Source organism: Lynx canadensis, chromosome B3, assembly GCF_007474595.2.
Source record: "Lynx canadensis isolate LIC74 chromosome B3, mLynCan4.pri.v2, whole genome shotgun sequence".
Classification (NCBI taxonomy): domain Eukaryota; kingdom Metazoa; phylum Chordata; class Mammalia; order Carnivora; family Felidae; genus Lynx; species Lynx canadensis.
Genome location: NC_044308.2, coordinates 2820737 through 2842410, shown reverse-complemented (window position 1 = coordinate 2842410; position 21674 = coordinate 2820737). Strand labels below are relative to the sequence as shown.

General features: G+C 43.1%; 1 protein-coding gene across 1 annotated transcript in view; it reads left to right on the top strand.

Moving 5' to 3' along the window:
- Positions 1-21674, top strand: part of ADAMTSL3 (ADAMTS like 3) — a 351345-nt gene that overhangs the window by 317417 nt on the left and 12254 nt on the right. Inside the window, exons 23-26 of the mRNA XM_032593550.1 lie at positions 8101-8283; positions 11609-11725; positions 17796-17979; positions 21444-21648. Of these exons, the coding sequence (XP_032449441.1) occupies positions 8101-8283; positions 11609-11725; positions 17796-17979; positions 21444-21648 (689 nt within the window). The remainder of the gene's footprint in view (positions 1-8100; positions 8284-11608; positions 11726-17795; positions 17980-21443; positions 21649-21674) is intronic.

Here is a 21674-nt window from a genome sequence, read left to right as displayed (position 1 = left end):
CATCCCAGTCAAGGTAATCCACATATCCGTCACCTCCAAAACTGAACTTGTATACTCCTTTTTTGTGATCAGTTGGCCATATTTGCATGGGTCTAATTCTGGGCTCTTTATTCTGTTACATTGGTCTATGTGCCTGTTAGTTTTTTAAAAAATTTTAATGTTTATTTATTTTTGAGAGAGAGAGAGGGTAGGTGAGGGAGGGACAGAAAAAGAGAGAGACAGAATCTGAAGCAGGCTCTTTGCTGCCATGCAAAGCCCAATGTGGGGCTCAAATCCACGTACTGTGAGATCATGACCTGAGCCAAAGTCAGATGCTCAACTGTCTGAGCCACCTCAGGCACCCCTATGTCCCTGTTTTTTTTTTTTTATTTTTTTTAACGTTTATTTTTGAGACAGAGAGAGACAGAGCACAAACGGGGGAGGGGCAGAGAGAGAGGGAGACACAGAATCGGAAGCAGGTTCCAGGCTCTGAGCCATCAGCCCAGAGCCCGACACGGGGCTCGAACTCACGGACCGTGAGATCGTGACCTGAGCTGAAGTCAGATGCTTAACCGACTGAGCCACCCAGGCACCCCACTATGTCCCTGTTTTTAATGCCAGTACCGTTCTGTTTTGATTGCTATAGCTTTGTGATATATTTTGAAATCAGGAAGTGTGATACCTTTAGCTTTGTTCTTTTTCTCTTAATATTGTTTTGGCTCTTTGGTGCCTTCATTGGTTCCATATGAATTTTAGGATTGTTTTCTCTATTTCTGTAAAAAAAAAAAAATGCCATTGGAATTTTGATGGGTATAGCATCGAACCTGTAGATTGCTTTGTGTAGTATGGACATTTTAAATATTAAGTCTTCCTGTCCATGAAAATGGGATGCCTTTCCATTTATTTGTATCTTCTTTACTTATTTGCATGGATGCTTTGTACTTATCTCTGTGTACATCTTCCGCCTTCTATGTTAAGTTTATTTCTAAGTTTGTATTCTTTCTGATGCTATTATAAATGAGATTACTTTCTTCATTTCCTTTTTAGATATTTCATTGTTAGTATACAGAAATGCAACTGATTTTTGTATGTTAATTTTGTACCCTTCAACCTTACTGATTTTGTTTATTTGGGGTGTGTGTGTGTGTGTGTGTGTGTGTGTGTATGTGTGTGTAGTCTTTAGGATTTTTTACATAAAAGATTATGTCATCTGAAAGCAGAAATAATTTTACTTTCTTCCGACCCAATGCCTTTAATTTCTTCTTCTTGCCTAAGTACTCTGAGTAGGACTCCCAGAACCATTTTGAATATAGGTTTCAAGAGTGGGCATATTTGTTTTTCTTTCTGATCTTAGAGGAAAAGCTTTCACTTTTTCATCATTGAATATGATAAGGGTGATAAGCTATGAGCTTATCATATATGGATTTTATTATGTTGAAGTAAGTTCCTGCAATATCTAACTTGTTGAGGTTTTTTACCATGAAAAGAGTGTTAGATTTTGCTGAATACTTTTTCTGCATTTATTGAGATGATTATGTGTTTTTTATCCTTCATTCTGTTCATACGATCTGTATCACATTAATTAATTTGCATGTATGTTATAAGATCCTTTTAATGTGTTATTGAATTCAGTTTGCTGGTATTTTTTTGAAGATTTTTACATCTGTGTTCATCAGGAATGTTGGCCTGTAGTTTTCTTTTCTTGTAGTGGTTTTGTCTGCCTTTGGTATCAGGGCAATGTTGGCCTCATAAAATGAGTTTAGAAGTGTTTCTTCCTAGGGGCACCTGGGTGACTCAATTGGTTGAGTGTCCACCTTCGGCTCAGGTCGTGATCTCACAGTTTGTGAGTTTGAGCCCTGCATTGGGTTCTCTGCTGTCAGCGCAGAGCCTACTTCAGATCCTTTGTCCCCCTCTCTTTCTACCCCACTAAAAAATAAAAAATAAACATTAAAAAAGGAGTATTTCTTCCTCTTAAATGTTTCAGAAGAATTTGGAAGGATTGTGTTAAATCTTCTTTAACGGTTTGGTATAATTCATCAGTGAAGCCATCTGGTCTTGGACTTTTGTTTGTTGGGAGGCCTCAGATTACTGATTCAGTTTCCTTATACATTATTCACACCTGTTGAAGTAGTCTGTTTCTTCATGATTCAGTCTTGGTAGTTTGTATGTTTCTATGAATGTATCATTTCCTCTAGGTTTGGTGTATAATTATTCAAATTATGAATAATTTGTGATCCTTTTGGTTTCTATGTCATCAGTTTTCATGTCTCCTTTTTCATTTTTTATCTTACTTATTTGAACCCTTTTATTATTTTTAGTAAGGATGATGGATAAGGGTTTGTCAGCTTACTTTCTTTTTTCAAAAACAACTCTTATTTTTGTTAATATTTTCTATTGGTTTTCTATGCCTTATTTTGCCTACTTGTGCTCCAATGCCTGTGTTTTTTCTTTTTTTTTTTTTTTTTTTTTAATTTTTTTTTTTTCAACGTTTATTCATTTCTGGGACAGAGAGAGACAGAGCATGAACGGGGGAGGGGCAGAGAGAGAGGGAGACACAGAATCGGAAACAGGCTCCAGGCTCCGAGCCATCAGCCCAGAGCCTGACGCGGGGCTCGAACTCACAGACCGCGAGATCGTGACCTGGCTGAAGTCGGACACTTAACCGACTGCGCCACCCAGGCGCCCCTGTGTTTTTTAATCTTCCTTCTGCTAATGTTGGGTTTAGTTTGTTGTTCTTTTTCTAGGTCCTTGAAAGATAAAGTTAGGTTGTTTGAAATATTTCTTCTTTTTAAAAATTTTTTAATGTTTATTTATTATTGAGAGAGAGCACGCGCAAACAGGGGAGGGGTAGAAAGAGAGGGAGACAGAATCCAAAGGAGGCTCCAGGCTCTGAGCTGTCAGCGCAGAGTCCAACATGGGGCTTGAACTCAAAAACAGCGAGATCACGACCTGAGCTTAAGTCGGATGCTTAACCGACTGAGCCACCCAGGTGCCCCAGATCTTTCTTCTTTTGTAACGCAGGCATTTATTGCTATAAACTTCCTTCCTACTACTGCTTTTCTTGCATCCCACAGATTTTGTTAGGTCCTATGTTTATTTTCTTTCATATTAGGTATTTTCTAATTTCCCTTTTGATTTCTTCTTTGACAATGGTTGCTCAAGAGCATCTGGGTTAATTTCTACATGTTTGAATTTTCCAATTTTCCTTCTGGTACCAATTCCTAGTTTTTTTCCAGTGTGGTTAAAAAAGATACTTGGTGTGGTTTCAGTCTTCTTAAATTTGTTAAGACTTGTATTCTGGCCTAACATGTGATCTGTCTTGAAGAATGTTTCATGTACACTTGAGAAGAATGTATATTCTGCTATTGTTGGGTGGAATATTCTGTGTCTTTCTGATAGGTCCATTTGGTTAATAGTGTAGTTTAAGTCTACTGTTTCCTTGTTAATTTTCTGTCTGGAAATCCTATCCATTGTTGAAAGTGGGATATTGAAGTCCTCCAGTATTACTGTATTGCTATCTATTTCTCTTTACAGATCTGTCAATGTTTGCCTTGTATATTTAGGTGCTCTGATATTGGATGCATAAATATTTATAGTTATTATAGCTTCCTGATGAATTGACCCTGTTATCAATATATACTGACCTTTGTATCTTATAGCAGTTTTTGACTTAATGTTGTCTAATATAAGTACAGACACCCTGCTCTCATTTGGTTACCATTTACATGGAATATCTTTTTCCATTCCTTCACTTTCAGTCAATGTGTATCTGTAATTCTAAAGAGAGTCTCTTTCAGGCAGCATATGGTTAGAGCTTCTCTTTAAATCAATTCAGCCACTGTGCCTTTTGGTTGAAGAGTTTAATCCATTTACATTTAAAGTAATTATTGATAGGTAAGGACTTAGAATTGCCATTTTGTTCATTGTTTTTCTGTCTTATTTGTGGTTCTTTTGTCTCTCTTTTCCTCTATGTCCAACTTCCTTTATGATTTGCTGATTTATTAATACTGGCATGCTTTGCTTTCATTTTTCTTTTCTTTTTCTTTTGTGTATCTACTAAAGGTATATTTGGTGTGTGATTACTATGAGGGGTTACATAAAATATCTAATAGTTACAATTGATTATTTTAAGGTGATAACAATGTAACTTCAATCTAATACAAAAAACTCTACACTTTTACCTCTCTGTCTTCCTACTTTATGTTACTGATGTCACACTTTACATGTTTTTACATTGAGTATTCTTTTTAAAAAAAATTTTTTTAACGTTTATTTTCGAGACAGAGAGAGACAGAGCATGAATGGGGGAGGGTCAGAGAGAGGGGGACACAGAATCTGAAACAGGCTCCAGGCTCCAAGCTGTCAGCACAGAGCCCGATGCGGGGCTCGAACCCACGGACTGCGAGATCATGACCTGAGCCGAAGTCGGCTGCTTAACCAACTGAGCCACCCAGGCGCCCCTACATTGAGTATTCTTAACAAATTTTCATATTCGAAGTCTTACTTCTTTTTGTCTTTTATTTCTTTTGCTTTTAATAATCTATTTATTTAAAATATCCCAGAGTATCACAGAATAAGTACATCTTTATTATATTCTTATGTTCACCTAATACATTCAACAGCATATAAAAATAATTATTCAGGGGCGCCTCGGTGGCTCAGTCGGTTGAGCATCTGACTTCGGCTCAGGTCACGATCTCACGGTCCGTGAGTTTGAGCCCCGCATCGGGCTCTGGGCTGATGGCTCAGAGCCTGGAGCCTACTTCCGATTCTGCGTCTCCCTCTCTCTCTGCCCCTCCCCCGTTCATGCTCTGTCTCTCTCTGTCTCAAAAATAAATAAAATGTTAAAAAAAAATTAAAAAAAAATAATAATTATTCACCATGATCAAGTGGGATTCATTCCTGGGCTGCAGGGCTGGTTCAATATTCACAAATCAATCAGTGTGAGACATCACATTAATAAAAGAAAAGATAAGAACCATATGATCCTGTCTATTAATACAGAAAAAGCATTTGACAAAATTCAGCATCCTTTCTTAATAAAAACCCTCGAGAAAGTCGGGATAGAAGGAACATGCTTAAACATCATAAAAGCCATTTATTAAAAGCCCACAGCTAATATCATCCTCAATGGGGAAAAACTGAGAGCTTTCCCTCTGAGATCAGGAACACGACAGGGATGTCCACTCTCACCGCTGTTGTTTAACATAGTGTTGGAAGTGCTAGCATCAGCAATCAGACAACAAAAGGAAATCAAAGTCATCAAAATTGGCAAAGATGAAGTCAAGCTTTCACTTTTTGCAGATGACATGATATTATACATGGAAAACCCGATAGACTCCACCAAAAGTCTGCTAGAACTGGTACATGAATTCAGCATGGCCGCAGAATACAAAATCAATGTACAGAAATCAGTTGCATTCCTATACACTAATAATGAAGCAACAGAAAGACAAATTAAGAAACTGATCCCATTCACAATTGCACCAAGAAGCATAAAATACCTAGGAATAAACCTAACCAAAGATGTAAAAGATCTGTATGCTGAAAACTATAGAAAGCTTATGAAGGAAATTGAAGAAGATACAAAGAAATGGAAAAACATTCTGTGCTCATGGATTGGAAGAATAAATATTGTCAAAATGTCAATACTACCCAAAGCTATCTACACATTCAATGCAACCCCAATCAAAATTGCACCAGCATTCTTCTCGAAGCTAGAACAAGCAATCCTAAAATTCATATGGAACCACAAAAGGCCCCAAATAGCCAAAGTAATTTTGAAGAAGAAGACCAAAGCGGGAGGCATCACAATCCCAGACTTTAGCCTCTACTACAAAGCTGTCATCATCAAGACAGCATGGTATTGGCACAAAAACAGACACAGAGACCAATGGAATAGAACAGAGACTCCAGAATTGGACCCACAAAAGTATGGCCAGCTAATCTTTGACAAAGCAGGAAAGAATGTCCAATGGAAAAAAGACATCTCTTTAACAAATGGTGCTGGGAGAACTGGACAGCAACATGCAGAAGAATGAAACTAGACCACCTTCTTATACCATTCTTTTTGTCTTTTAACTTTTATATTGGAGTTAAGAGTGATTTATACAGACCCATTACAGTATTAGAGTGTTCTATATTTGTGTATATATTTAGCTTTTCTGGTGAGTTTATACTTTCATATGCTTTTGTGTTTTTGTTTTGTGTCCTTTCATTTCAACTGGCAGAACTCTCCAGCATTTTTTATGAGGCAGGTCTGATGATGATGAACTCACTCGACTTTCACTTGTCTGGAAAAGTCTTTATTTTTCTTTCATTTCCAAAGGACATTTTTTGCTGGGTATATTATTGGTTGACTGTTTTTTGTTCTTTTGGTAATTTTGCATATATCAATATTTCATTACACTGATGTACTACAAGTTAGTTAATGGGTCCCTGTTGGGTACGTGACTTGTTTCCAATCTTTTGCTTTTATATAACTGCATAAATACAGCATTTTTTATGCAGGTATGTTGATAGCATTAATTCCCAGAAAGGGGGATTATGAGATTCAAGGATCAATGTGATTGTAATGTTGAAAGATCTGGTCAAATTAATGCCAACTAGTTTTTTTTTTTTTTTAAGTAAATTGTAACATTATTAGAACTTTAAACACAGCATTTAGTTTCCACTTTACAAGACAAAAGGGAACAAAGAAAGGATAAGCAAAAGTCAAAGGCCCATAAAATCAGAAGGTCTAGAACAATGACAATGTAAACCTAAACATATGTGTAATCACAATAAATTGGTAATAGGGTTAATGCTGCAAAGACTCTTAGATTGGGTTTCCAAATAAAACCTAATGATATACAATTACACGAGACATTGCTGGAATAGAATTGTACAGAAAGTTGTAAAAATTGGACAAAAGTATATTAGGTAGAAGAAAACAAAATAACCAAGAGTCATAATAGTAAAATCAGACAAGATAGGATTTAAGACCTTAAAAAAGGATAAAAAGACATCCATTTTAAAAAAAAAAGTAAAATCCACAGTAAAGTGGAGGCAACATGAACTGTCATGTGCTGGATAAGATAGAATACATAGCAACAAAAATGGGGAAAACATAAAAAATGTGGTAAACATAGTAGATGGGAACGCTTTTTCTGGACATGAGCTCTCAAGGAGAAGCAGGTTAATAAGGACACATACTAAAAGAAGATAATAAAATTTCATTCTTGTAAATATTTGAACTTTACACCCTAAAAAGAAATAGCATACTTTCTTTTCAAGTATGCATAAAACATTTGCCAAAAAAAAAATGATTGTGTGTTAGGCCATAAATGTGCCTTAGAGATTTCAAGAAACAGTTGTACAGATTACCTTTTCTTTTTTTTTTAATTTTTTTTTAAATGTTTATTTATTTTTGACAGAGAGAGAGAGAGAGAGCGCGCGCGCACACACACACACACACACACACACACACACACACACATATGAGCAGGGGAGGGGCAGAGAGAGAAGGAGACACAGAATCCAAAGCAGGCTCCACGCTCTGAGCCGTCAGCACAGAGCCTGACGCGGGGCTCGATCCCATGAACCGTGAGATCATGAGCTGAAGTCGGACGCTTAACCGACTGAGCCACCCAGGCGCCCCTCCCTAAAGATTTCATATTTTTTTTCTAAAGGAGGAGCATTTTGTTGGCTGCGTGCAGCAAACAACTTAAAGATTCACATTAGTATTTTTGTTTTCCGGAGACTCCTCTGTGTTAACCCACCTCTGGGAATGTCTCTGTCTCTACCTCCAGCTCCACCAACCCCTCTTCTCCCACCACCCCACTCACCGTCACATTTCTTTCCTTTCCTGATACAGAGCAATCCTGCCCTCTTTGGCTCCCATTGAGTCGCATCCATAAGCCAGTCAGGTACACAGTAGCCCAAAGCCCTTTGCTTTAACAGGACCCCCTCCCTGCCGTGGAGGAGCTCCAGACCTAGAAATAAATAGTCATCTCTCATACTTTATGTAATTCAGCCCGTTTGCTGCCGTGCGGTCAGAATGCTAACAGTATCTGTCCTGTGGTTCTGTGGCCCTATTCTTAAAGGAATTTGCTTTTTGTCATATTTGTTTTTATTCCAAAGGTGTCCCTCAGCCTAATATAACTTGGTTGAAGAGAGGAGGACCTCTGAGTGACAATATTTCCTTGCTTTTCAATGGATCCCTGTTGTTGCAGAACGTTTCCCTTGAAAATGAAGGAACCTATGTCTGCACAGCCACCAATGCTCTAGGAAAAGCTACGGCAGCATCTACACTCCACCTGCTGGGTAAGTGTCGGGTGCTTCTGGTTCAAGTGCTTCCTGTCATACATACAGAGCAGGGCCCGGTTTCTTCCGTCCTGGAGTCGCGGAATAAACGGGATGGACGTTAAGTGGTTGTAACCCTGCCTTGCCTCTGCCCGCTCACACACTGCGCACTGCATCTGGCACTTTGTCTTACCAGTTCTTCTCTTAGAAGGCTGTCACTTTCCTGCTGCTACTTCCGTGGCACACAGTTTTCTGCCCAGAATCCAGACCCTTCGTGTTCTGCCTGTGTATTTGCTCATCTGCTGACCCGACCCCCTTCCAGGCCAGCAGCGAGGTCTGTTCTAGTCGGTGTGGTTTCCTGCGCCATGATCCGATGGAACCCCCCACCCACGCGTGGTTTCCCTGGAAGTACAGCTTCCGGGAGCGCTGCTCTCCCAGGAAGAGGTGTCCGTCACTGCCTTTCTCACTGGATAGATGCAGGGCCAACTTCTGTCACTTACACAGGGATTCCTGTCTCCTGTGTGACTCTGATTTCATTTGACCTCTTTTGTCTGGTCTTACTGTTTGGTATCTGATTAAGTCCTAACATACGTTGCTCTCCAACTGTTTCCTCTTTTATTTACGTTTCCTCAATTAAATTGCAGGTCCTTTCATGATAGAGACCATGTCTGATATCTTATCTTTGCAGCCCTGAGGATATAATATAGTCTGGGGGCGCACAGTAGGTTCTCAGTAAATACGGATCACTTGAGTCTTAAGACACCTTACCATTGGGTGCATGTTGTAATTTGGAGATGCTCATCACAACGCGCCCGTCAACACAGGATGACAATCGGGGATGATATCTGGAGTTCATTCCCTTCCCCTGCGTTCATCTCTTTTGTTTCTCAAATTCCACATGGGAGTTGAATCGTGGTATTTGTCTTTCTCTGACCGACTTATTTCGCTCAGCATAATACACGTTGTTGCAAATGGCAAGATTTCATTCTTTTTGATCCCCGAGTAAGGGAAGGAAAAATAAGATACAGACAGAGGGGGAGGCAAACCATAAGAGACCTTTAAAGACAGAGAACAAACGGAGGGCTGCTGAAGAGGATGTGGGTGGGGGATGGGCTAGATGGGGGATGGGCATTGAGGAGGGCACTTGTTGGGAGGAGCACTGGGTGTTGGATGGAAGCGAGGAGTCACTGGGTTCTTCTCCCGAAACAAATACTACACTGTATGTCATCTAATTTGAGTTTAAATAAATAAATTAAAAATATATATTTGGAGTTCAACGAATTCTTGTCACCAAAATGGGCTTTAAATTGTTGAGATCCGGGGCGCCTGGGTAGCTCCATTGGTTTAGCACCGACTCGAGCTCAGGTCATGGTCTCACGGTTCGTGGGTCCGAGCTCCGTGCCGGGCTCTGTGCTGACAGCTCAGAGCCTGGAGCCTGCTTCAGATTCTGCGTCTCCCTCTCTCTCTCTTCCCCTCCTCTGCTCACACTCTGTCCCTCAAAAATAAATAAACATTTAGGGGACCCTGGGTGGCTCAGTCAGTGAAGCGTCCGACTTCGGCTCAGGTCACGATCTCGCCGTCCGTGGGTTCGAGCCCCACGTCAGGCTCCGTGCCGACAGCTCAGGGCCTGGAGCTTGCTTCGGATTCTGTGTCTCCCTCTCTCTCTGACCCTCCCCTGTTCATACTCTGTCTCTCTCTGTCTCAAAAATAAATAAACAAATAAATACATAAATACATAAATACATAAATAAATAAATAAATAAATAAATAAATAAATAAAATAAAAATAAAAAAATTTAAACTGTTGAGGTTTTAGGACTCAACAAATAATACTCCTCTCTCCTGCCAGGGTCTGGAACCAAGTGAGAGTTGCTCACAGAAGTCAGTCAGACGGACTTTAGGGATCATTTGATAATCCTATCTGTAGCTCCAGCACCTACCACAGGTTTAGTAAGTGCTAAATACGTGTTTCATAAATGAATGGAATTGAGTCATTGGTGGACGTGGTATGAGATTACCATAGGTTCCACTGCTGAACCAAGAGGATGATGGGAAAGAACCTTCTCCATGGTTTTTCTTGTTGGCAGTTCGAGGAGTCCAGGGTCATAATAGGTGGGAGGTGCCCATGTGGGGATTGGAACCACTGTCGGGCACGAAGCACTTGGATGTTCACTCACTCCTCTGACACAGTAGCACAGGGTTGGGGCAGTCATTTTTATTTTTTTTTCTTTCTTTTTTTTGGGGGGGGCGGCAGTCATTTTTAATCCTGGTACATACATGAGGAGACCCAAGAAACTCACAGAAAGTTTTCCTAAAGCCCAAATATATATCCTTCTCTTTTATTTTTTTTTTAGATTTCCTAATATTTATTTATTTTTGAGAGGCATAGAATTCAAGCAGGGGAGGGGCAGATGGAGACAGAGAACCTGCTTCCACGTTCTGAACTGTCATCACAGAGCCCGACGTGGGTCTCAAACTCATGGACCATGAGATCATGGCCTTAGCTGAAGTCGGACGCTTAACTGACTGAGCCACCCAGGCGCCCCTATAGCCTTCTCTTTGAGCATTCTTCATACTACCCCTCTTGGACTGGCTGTGCTGATCAGGAAGGCACTGGTGTACCTCCCCGTGGCCCTTCCCAAAGACCTCTGTAGTCTTCTAAGATCTTGGAATGGAAGATTCTCAACTGATGGGCTTGACCAAGCCTGTCTGATTGCTGAATGCCTTCCCCATGCTCTGAGAAGCGCCAGCCTTATCCCTCACTTCTGCTCCTCTCCACTCCTGAACCTGCATGGCTGCCTCAGCTCTGCCCTGCACACCTCTTCCCTTAGGGGTTCCTCCTGCCGAGCAGCTCATGACTTGGCTGAGGAATCGAGAACATCTTACATTGCCAATACATGGCGTCCCTCCGCCACCCTGCCCTCATGCTCGAGTTTCACTGCCTTTCAGAAAGGCCATCTCCCCCATGTGAAGTCCCCTATAAAACATCACCCATTCTCCTGCTGCTGAGGTGTCCCTCAAGAGGAGGGGTTTTGCTGTTCTTAGATGCTTCTTCCAGTTCCTTTCGGCATTAGGGGGACTCCATTTTTTCCATCGTCTTAGGCTATAAACCCTGAAAACATGCAGACACCACGTTTTAGCACAGCTGTTCTAACTGAACACCGATAGCACCCCACACACCCCCACAGAACCCCCAGATCTGTGTGGGCCAGAGCATCCGGGACAGAAGATTTCATCGGCAGGAGCTGACTTCCTAGCGGCTGTCTTCTTTAAGAACACCCAAGCTGGAGTAAGAGGTAGATAATGTTTAACTGGTAAACAAGTGCTCCTTCTTTCTCTCTTTCAGAACAAAGACGGTTGGACAGTAAACGTGGATTTCCCAAGGACCAGAAAAAGCCTAGGCTCCAGGCATCTGACACAGAAACCAGCAGCAGTGACCCAACGGGAGAAGCCCTACCTTCAGGTCGGAGATTTTGACTTCTTAAGGATTTGCCATTCGAGAGGCATGTGCGAGGAAAAGGATTTAGCTACAGGATGCTCCGTATCTTGCCCTTCTTGATAAGTAAAATTATTCCTAGGCACTTGGCCGGCTTTTCCCTTGCCCTCAGGCTTCTGTAGCTCAACTTGTTCCTTCCATATCGAAACAGTTTTGAAAAAGAAATCGCTCCCGAGGAAGCCCGCGGGGCTCATGTCCCAAATGTGCATCATTATTTGTGATAAAACAGGTGTTGGTTTTCCAGTTTCTAAACGATGGCCAACTTGGTAAAATATTCACAGAGGGGAGATTTGCTAGGAATTCTGGAAATGATTCCTTCAATCTTCTCTTTTTATAAATTCTTCCCTAGACTTACTAACTTTGTTAGGCATCGGTGTTCGGTCAGGAGAACCTGATCTCAGTATTCCAAGCTTGCAAAACTCTTCAGGAGGCCAAGAGAGAGAGGTAGGGTTAAGAAAGTCAGAAAATCCAAAAGCACAGAAGACCAGTACTGATGATCGCAGAGTCTTGTAGCTCAAAAATGGGTAAATCACAGAAGGACACAGAGAAGCTCCTGTTATACTTCATGCTTTAGTTTCTACAGGAACAGTACTGGCTGCATCATTTCACCCTTTTAAATCTTGAACGAGTGCCTCTCCTTTGCAGAAAGTATCCCAAAGAATAACTGTACATAGGGATTCTAAGAATGTAGTTCCCAGGCTCCCACCTTCTCGGATGCAGGAAGGGCCTGGAAGAAGAGAATAGTGCTGGGCCACCCATCAAACAGGCCAGCTCATGTTACTCATGTTATTTATGACATCATTCTCCAGGAGTATTTATATATTCTTCTCGTCTTTTAGGAATACTACTACCATTAGGAAATGCACTATTATCCATTTATGCAACATTTGTCTTAGTCTGTTTGAGCTGCTATAACAAAAACCACAGAGCGGGTGGCTCATAAGCAACAGACATCTATTTCTTACAGTTCTGGAGGCTGGGAAGTCCAAGATCAGGGCACCCGCAGATCTGATGTCTGGTGAGGACTTCCTGGTTCACAGCCATCTTTTCACTGTGTCCTCCCATGGCAGGAGGAGTGAATAAGCTCCCTGGGGTCTTTTTTATAAGGGCTCTAGTCCCAATCATGGGGGCTCCTCCCTCACGACCCCGTCCCCTCCCGTGGGCCCCCTCTCCTATGACCATCACATTGGATGTTAGGGTTTGTCATCTGAGTTTGGGGGAGAAACACACATTCAGTCTACAGCATTCTGCAAGTGTCTGCCCAGCGCTAGGGGAAAGAGAGGACTCTTCCCCCGGGAAGCTCTTGCCAGGCTGGGGAAAAGAGAGGACCTAGCCCCTGGGAAGCTCACAGTTTGAAGAGGGAGGCAGTCACGTGAACAGGTGTTCTGAAGCGGTGTGACAAGTGCTCTAATAGAAGGATGGCCAGGTCCACTGGCAGCACTGAGGAAGGGGCCCTAACTCTCTCTGGAGGAGACAACCAAGTCCTCACGCAGGCCTCAGGGCATGTCCTGGGAAGAGAAAGGACAGCATTCCAGGCAGAGACACGGGAGGTGCAAAGGCAGATGGGGTTCCATGCAGAAGGGCACATGAGCCTAAGGAACTCCCTTGAATCAATTACTTTAAAAATTGGATATCATGAGTCTGAAACCACTGGGACAGTTGAAGCCTTTGGAATATTTCAACATTGGCTTCACCAATGGCGCCTGTCTCGTTTGACCACCTGCTACGGACACATACCTACACGCACATACACAAATACACATCCACGTATTCACCAACTGGAATATGCCAGCCCTTCGGTGGATCCCTACTTCAGCGTTTCAAAGAGACTCATTTATTAATTTAACGAAGACTGGTTGAGCACCTAATATATAACGTGCCCTGTCCTGGTGGTGAACAGGACAGAAGAGCTCCCCATGGAGTTGGCGCTCTAGTCAGGGAGGCAGATGACGAACAAGGAAACACACACATAAGATCAGGTCATGATCTCGCTGTTCGTGAGTTCAAGCCCCGCGTTAGGCTCTGTGCTGACAGCTCAGAGCCTGGAGCCTGCTTCGGATTCTGTCTCCCTCTCTCTCTGCCCCTCCCTAACTCGTGCTCTTTTCTCTCTCAAAAAATAAATAAACATTAAAAAAAACTTTAAAAAGAAAAGAAACACAACGAAAACTCACATGATGGGGACACAGGTGGGGGGGAGAGGAAAGGGTGGATGAAACGAAGTTGGAAGGTTGCTGAGGACCAAATCATTCAGGGCTTTGAAGGTCAAGGTAAAGACTAGAATTTATTCCTGTTTTCCCAGCACCATTTGTTGAAGAGACTATCTTTTCCTCATTGTATATTCTGTCCTCCTTTGATCCTGATGTCTGTTTATGTGCCAGTACCTTACACACAAAGAATGAAACCGGACTATATATACGTATACATATACATATACATATACATATACATATACATATACATATACATATACATGCTGTATATGTAAACAGCATATACAAAAATAAACTCAAAATGGATTAAAGATCTAAATGTGAGACCTGAAACGATAAAAATCCTAGAAGAGAGCACAGGTAGTAATATCTGTGACATTGGTCATAAAAACATTTTCCTAGATATGTATTCTCAGAAAAGGGAAACCAAAGCAAAAATAAACAAATTGAACTACATCAAGAGAAAAAGCTTCTGCACAGGGAAGGAAACAATCACCAAAACAAAAGACAGCCTACTGAACAGGAGACATACCTGATAAGGGGTAATATGCAAAATACATGAAGAACGTAGGCAGCTCAACATCAAAATAACCTATAGTCTGCCTAAAATGGGCAGAGGACCTGAACAGACATTTTTCCAAGGAAGACATACAAATGGCCAACAGACACATGAGAAGATGTTCAACATCACTCATTATTAGGGAAATGCAAATCAAAACCATGATGAGATACCACCTCACACCTGTCAGAACAGCTAGAATCAAAAAGACAAGAAAACATCAAGTGTTGGCAAGGATGTGGAGAAAATGGAACCCTTGGGCACCATTGGTGTGAATATTGGTAAATTGGTGCAGCTGCTGTGGAAAACACTATGGAGGTTTCTCAAAAGCTTAAAAATAGAACTACCAGATGGCCCAGTAATTCCACTATTGGGTATTTAGCCAAAGAAAATGAAAACACTAATTTGAAAAGGTATATGCACCTCTGTGTTTATAGCAGCGTTATTTAACAATAGCCAAGATAGGGAAGCAATCCAAGTGTCCATCGGTAGATGAATGGATAAAGAAGATTTGGTGTATATATACACAATGGAGTATTAGCCATAAAAAAAAAAAAAACCACAAAATCTCACCACTTGCAACAACATGGATGGAGCTAGAGGGTATAACGCTAAGGGAAATAAGTCAGAGAAAGACAAAACCATATGATCTCACTCGCATATAGAATTTAAGAAACATAAACAAAGGAAAAAAGAGATTAAAAAACCACTCTTAAATACAGAAAACTAACTGATGGTGGCCAGAGGGGAGATGAGTGAGGAGATGGGTGAAATAGGTGATGAAGATTGAGTACATTTATCTTGATGAGCACTGAATAATGTACAGAACTGTTGAATCACTAGATTGTACACCTGAAACTACTGTAACACTGTGTTAATTATACTTCAATTAAAAAAAATTCTAGAGCTTATTCCTAAAACACACGAAGCTATTGAGAAGTCTTACATGAGAGTGAATGTGATCTTTTCAAATGCTCTTGTATCCAAAATCATTAACCGTAAACCAAAAAACAATGATCAATTGGAACCTCATCAAGATTATTAAAATCTGGTCATCAAGGACACCATTAAGAATATGGATAAGTCATAGATTGGGAAGAAAGATTGGCAGCACGTCTGTCTGATGAGGAATTCCTATCTAAAATATATAAGGAACTCCTACAAGATAATCATGAACCCTCCCATCCCCCAAAAGAGACAATGGGCAAAACACTTGCACAGACGGTTCACAAAAGAAGATACACAGTGGCATGGAAACACAAGGAAATGACAATTAAAACCACTACTGGAAGAGTGAAAACAAAAACACCGACAGTGCCAGATTTTGGCAAGGATGTGAAGCTGCCGAAACTCTTATACATTGGTGGTTAGTACGTAATCTGGTACGGCCCCTCTGGAAAACCGTGTTGGTGGTTTCTGATAAAGCTAACCACACACCTACCTTTGACCCAGCAATTCCGCTCACAGATATTTATGCAAGAAACGTGAAGACATGGTCACAAAAAAATGTGGCCAAGAATGCTCATAGCAGCCTTCCCTTCATAATGACCATCACAAGGAGAATGGATAAACAAAGCATGGTATATTCAGACACTGGAATATTATTTAGCAATAAAAGAGAAGGGACTACTGATGTGCACATCAATACGAGTGAATCTCAGAAATGTTATGCTAAGCAAAAGAAGCCAAATGCAAAAGACTGCATGCATGAAGTCCCAGAACAGGGACACTAATAATGAATACTGATGGAGATGAATTAGTAATTGCCTGGTGGGGGAGGGGAATTGATGAAAATAATTCAGATTAAAATAATTGATTAAAATAACCTAATTAATCATTAACACTGATTAAATTAAGAGGAAACTTTTTGGGTGATGAAGCGTGTTATGCCTTGTTTTGGATCGCAGTTACAAATGTACATACAATTGGGAAAACTCATAAAACAGCACACCTGATTTCCGAACATTTTATTGTATGTGAATTACACCTCAATGCAAAAAAAAAAAAAAAAAAAACCCACAAAAACAAAAACCCACGTTTTTAAAGAAATGCACGTGTCCTGCCTTGAAGTGCCAAGGTGTGTTTGTGAAGTATGACATAGTAGAAAGAGTTAGATGTGGGGTCAGACACACGTGGAGGTCCTTCCTTCTGGTTGTTCCTTCTGGAGGAAGGACCTTGTGCAAAGTCACTTGGCTTTTTTCCCCACTTTGGCAAATAAAACCGATCTAATTCACAAGATGGCCACAAGGATAAGTGAAAAATTGATGGCCAAGTATCTAATTCCATACTCGTCACCTGGGAGGTTCTCCATAAACCCAGCTATTTTTAAAAAACTGTTTTAAATAACTGTAATCCTGGAGGCCCAACTAAAAATATGTCCTGTTCTGTTTTGCCAATGATGCCATATGCAACTTAAGACAAAAATTCAAAAATCAGCAGGAAAATCTGGAAAACAATAAGTTACAGAAATCGCTCTGCTCTGTGAGGGAGTCTGTGGACACAGCTGGTAGCCATCAATTACTTGTGATTGTGACAGGAAAATCTGGCACCTTCTGTGGTCGCACACACATCTTTCATCATCGTATTGTACCTCATCTTTTTACCGAGCGTCCAAAGGGAAGGGAAAGGCCGTTTGGAATGAGGACTGAAATTAATAAGCCACAATTCCTGGAGGTGGTCAGCCTCAACTTTGCTAAAGGGAACTCCCATTTTTACCTTTCCAGATGTCTCCGTGACAAATTATTCATGCAGTTCCAGGAGTAAGCTGAGGTTTAGATTAAGAATTCATGGAAAAGTAAGAATGGAACGAAGTGCATTTCTAACCTTACTGCTCAATCCAAGGTCCCGCTAAATGGACTTTCATTTCTCTGCCTGATCTACTTTTGAGACACAGAACTGGTGAGAGCAAAACCCCTGGAGACCTCCCCCCTCCTGTCCTCTTGGCTCTGCTTGGAGAATGCCGAAGAGGCAGCCCGCTGCCCAGAACACCTCGTCCCTCTCTCTGGGATGCTTCTGGCAGGTCCAGCTGGTCTCCAATAGCCTCTCTTCCAGCCTGTGGCCCAAGGGGCCCTCGCCGGCCACCGCTCCCACCAGTTATTACAATAAGTCAGTGGAGGGAAAATGAAATGCGCTGTGTGATGGGTTTACTCTCTCTGTGCTCCTCAAAGAACCAGACCGGCAGCCCCTGCTGGTCTTCGGCCGCGTCCCCTCCAGCCTCATCATCATATCTCATTCCGGGCTGTCGTGACATGTCATTTCCTTTCTGCAGAGCCTTTTTGGGAGCTCGGTAACTGGACACATTGTTCCGCCAGCTGCGGGCACTTGGGAGCCCGAGTTCGGAGACCCCGGTGTGTGACGGCCAACGGGCAGGAAGTGAGTGAGGCCCTTTGCCATCACCTCCAGAAGCCGCTGGCTGGGTTTCAGCCCTGTAACATCCGGGACTGCCCCTCGAGGTAGGTGGCATCGCTCTTACCGGTACCAGCTTTTTGCTTGTGTTCGAAGGCTCGCTAATTTGATTTACCGCCGCGATCGCGGAGATGCGTTTAGCTGGTACTCGGCACCAGGCATTCCGCTAAGTGCTTCGTGTGGCTCATTTCGCAGGCGCCTCGTTAGTTTCCTGTTTTGTAGGCGGGAAGGTTGCCCCAAGGCCACACAGCTGCAAAGGCCAGAGTTCAAACGGAGAAGGTAATCTGTGTTCGGAGCCTTTGCCCTTGATCGCTGCTCTGGTCTGCTCCCTTGCACCCACAGTGCTACCTCGTCCTCAGTGGAGCTGGTTCTGCGGGTCGAGCCTCGGAGATCGCGTGGAGGTCCTGTTCAGAGTGCCCATCCTTAGATTCCACCCTGGTGGTGAAGACCACTAATGACCTTTCTGTGTAACGGATGACAGAAATCAGCAGTTTTTGAACGTCCAAAATCCAACTGCTGATCTCCACCAAGCCCGTTCCGCCACTAGGCTTCTGGATTCAGTGACTGTGTCCCAGGCCCCCTGCTTTCTCCCACCTGCATCTGTTCTTGTCCGTTTCCACGGTTCGTGCGGGAGCTCATGCCATCAATGCCCCTCACGTGGACTGCTCCAGGAGCCTCCTGATTCTTGTCCCCCCCCCGCCAGAGGGCTCTTCCCACTGTAAGCAGAATCGTCTTGAAAACACAAATGCACCGTGATGCTCCTTTGTTTAAAACCCTTCAAACACTTCTCGTCATTCTTAGGGCAGACGCCGAAGTCCCTAGCGCTGGGTCATGTCTGTCTTATGCATTTTTTCACCTTGCGTCTAAAATAGTCCTTTACGTGGGGCACCTGCGGGCTCAGCCGGTTAAGCCTCCGACTTCAGCTCAGGTCACGATCTTGTGGTTCATGGGTTTAAGCCCCACGTCGGGCTCTGTGCTGACAGCTGGGAGCCTGGAGCCTGCTTCGGATTCTGTGTCTCCCTCCCTCTCTCTGCCCTGTCCCTGCTCGCAGTCTGTCTGCCTCTGTCTCTGTCTCTCTCTCTCAAAAGTAAACAGACATTAACATCTTTTAAAATAGTGTCTAACACACACAGTTGCTGCCTGACTGATGGCGTGAGGCCAAGAACAGAAGCCCCTCCATGCTTGGGTCTCGGGCTGCCACTCTGTGTCACTGCTGGTCTCATCCGGCCTGGTTATCTGACCTCCACTCCATGCCATTTTCCTGGCTCTCAGATGCGCCATTCTCCTGACTCAGAGTCTTTGCACATGCCGCTCCCGCTACCTAGAACGATGTTCCCTCTCTTTGCACTTAGACGTTTCCGTTCGTCTATTTTCAGGGAGACCGTCCCTGACCTTCCCCTCCGAGCACAGCCAGGGCCCCGTGCTGCTTGGGTCTCCTACTTCTTTATCATCTGTCTTTATCGCTCTTCCCACAGTCCGTCTCATTGTCCCGCTAGACTGTCTGCCCTACAGTAAATCCACAGCTGTTTGCGGGACACTTTATCCCAGCGCTTAGCACAACGTCCGCCCCATTATGCACCCTCCACAGGTATGTGTGAAGTGAATGAATGATTTCATTGAATCACATAGTCCCTAGCAGAGAACTGAGAAGAGCACCAAAGTCTCCAGGAAAACAAAATAATAATAATAATAATAACAGTAGCATTTATTGAGTACAACTATGTGGCAGATACTATTACCAACCTCATTTTACTGAGGAGAAAACGGAGGCGGTGCTAACGTTAGAGAGTCTGTTGCCCTTGTGCGAATGCCCACGCCGGATCCGCTGACCTGGGCCTTGGAGGAGGTGGGGGGGCAGGTCACACCGGGAGGACGTTCTCAGAGGGCCATGGCTGTTGGAGGCCCCCTGGCCGACGTGTCTCCCGGTGCCCGTCATTGGAAGGTCTCTTGGCTGAGTCATCGCTCCCTCAGGAAACAGCCATCTGATGCCGCAGGAAGGCGCGGGGGCTGGGTTGTGTCACCCCTTGATTCTTACAACGTGAACAGAAATTTGTCAGCAGCCTCATTTATGAAATGTTCTCAAGCTTTTGCGCATCCCTAGAGTACACAGTCATACGCTTTCACACCTACAAGAGACAGACAGAAGTCACCCCACTCTGGGGCCCTTCACGTCGAGGGTCCTTTGTCTTTCTGTGCCGTGGATGCCTCTGGGTTGCCTGGCGAAGCCTGTGGCTCCCTTCTCAGAGCGAGGGGTTTTGTTTGTTTGTTTCTTTAAGATTTTTGAACATGTGTTTATTTTTGAGAGACAGAGCATGAGTGGGGGAAGGGTAGAGAGGAAAGGGACACAGAATCTGAAGCGGGTTCCAGGCTCCATGCTGTCAGCACAGAGCCCGATGCAGGGCTTGAACTCACGAACTATGGGATGGTAACCTGAGTCCAAGTTGGATGTTTAACCCACTGAGACACCCACGCGCCCCGAGCAAGGGTTTTAAATCTGTAAAACAGAATATATTTGATCACAAAGGAAACCAATTATGCTGAAATACAGTACTAAAATATTTAAAAATTATGATACAATAATAGGTTTGCTTCTCCATTAATACACTAAATGGTAAGATCTGGTGGTACATTAGTTTTGCAGCGGTGATGAATATACATGGTATTTTGAGATGCCTGCTACAATTGTAATGTCACGTAAAAATATCTGTGGTTTCCATCGGTAACAAAATCACGCAGGTATCGCTAAAACTACTGTATTTTGCAGCTGAAATTCTTATAGCTGAAGGAGGACTCAAATTATATCTCAGTGACAGTGAAGATCTAATTCTTTGCCCATCCAGGCCCGTGGTCCCTTGGAGAGCCACAGGGCTCAGGTTAGGAACCCGTGCTCTGCGGTAAACCAGCTAAACTTCAACATATTTAGTGACACAGCACTCCATCTCAGACACGTCCCGTTCCAAGTGTCCTGTGTCATTAAAGTGTGAACTTTAGGGTCAGATAAACCTAGAATCCATTCCCAGCTCCATTGGCATGTAGTTTTCTGTGACCACGACCAAGTTATCTACCCCTTTGGACGTTGGTTTCTTCCCTCCAAGAATAGGGATAACATGTAAATCTCTCAGAGCAAACAGCACATCGGTGCTTTGAAAATATTTTCTTCCCTTTGGTTTCAATGAATTGAAACCCACTTTTTTTTTTTTTTTTTAATTTCCACCTCATTTTGCCCTAGCTCTACTCTCTGGAGCCATACAAGTGCTCTTGTATACTTGGAGACGGCCCTACCCCACCCCTGTGTTCCTCGTTTCCACCTCCTAATTCCGGTTGCTCCCCTGAATAAAAGAAAAGCTGGGAATAGAGCTGGGAGTTCTCTGTGGTGCTGTCCATCCCCCCAGAGAAGTGTATGGCCCCCAAACGGTCACAGTGTTAGCATTGGTTTTTTTTCTTTTCGAGACACTCCCTGTGGTGTCTGACATCCCTGTCCTTCGTAAGCTGCCGTAGTTTTTGTTCCCAGGTGGCTCACAGGTGCCTGGTCGGAGTGCTCTGTGTCTTGTGGGGAAGGATTCCGCAGTCGCCAAGTGACGTGCGTGCACACCAGAGCCAACGGAGCCACGCAGGTGACGTCTCCGAGGGCCTGCGCTCCCAAAGACAGGCCTCTGGGAGGAAGGCCATGCTCCAGTCACCCGTGCGGCCAGTGGGTCGTTGGACCGGGGGGCCAGGTAAAGCTGGACGAATCTAGTGTTTT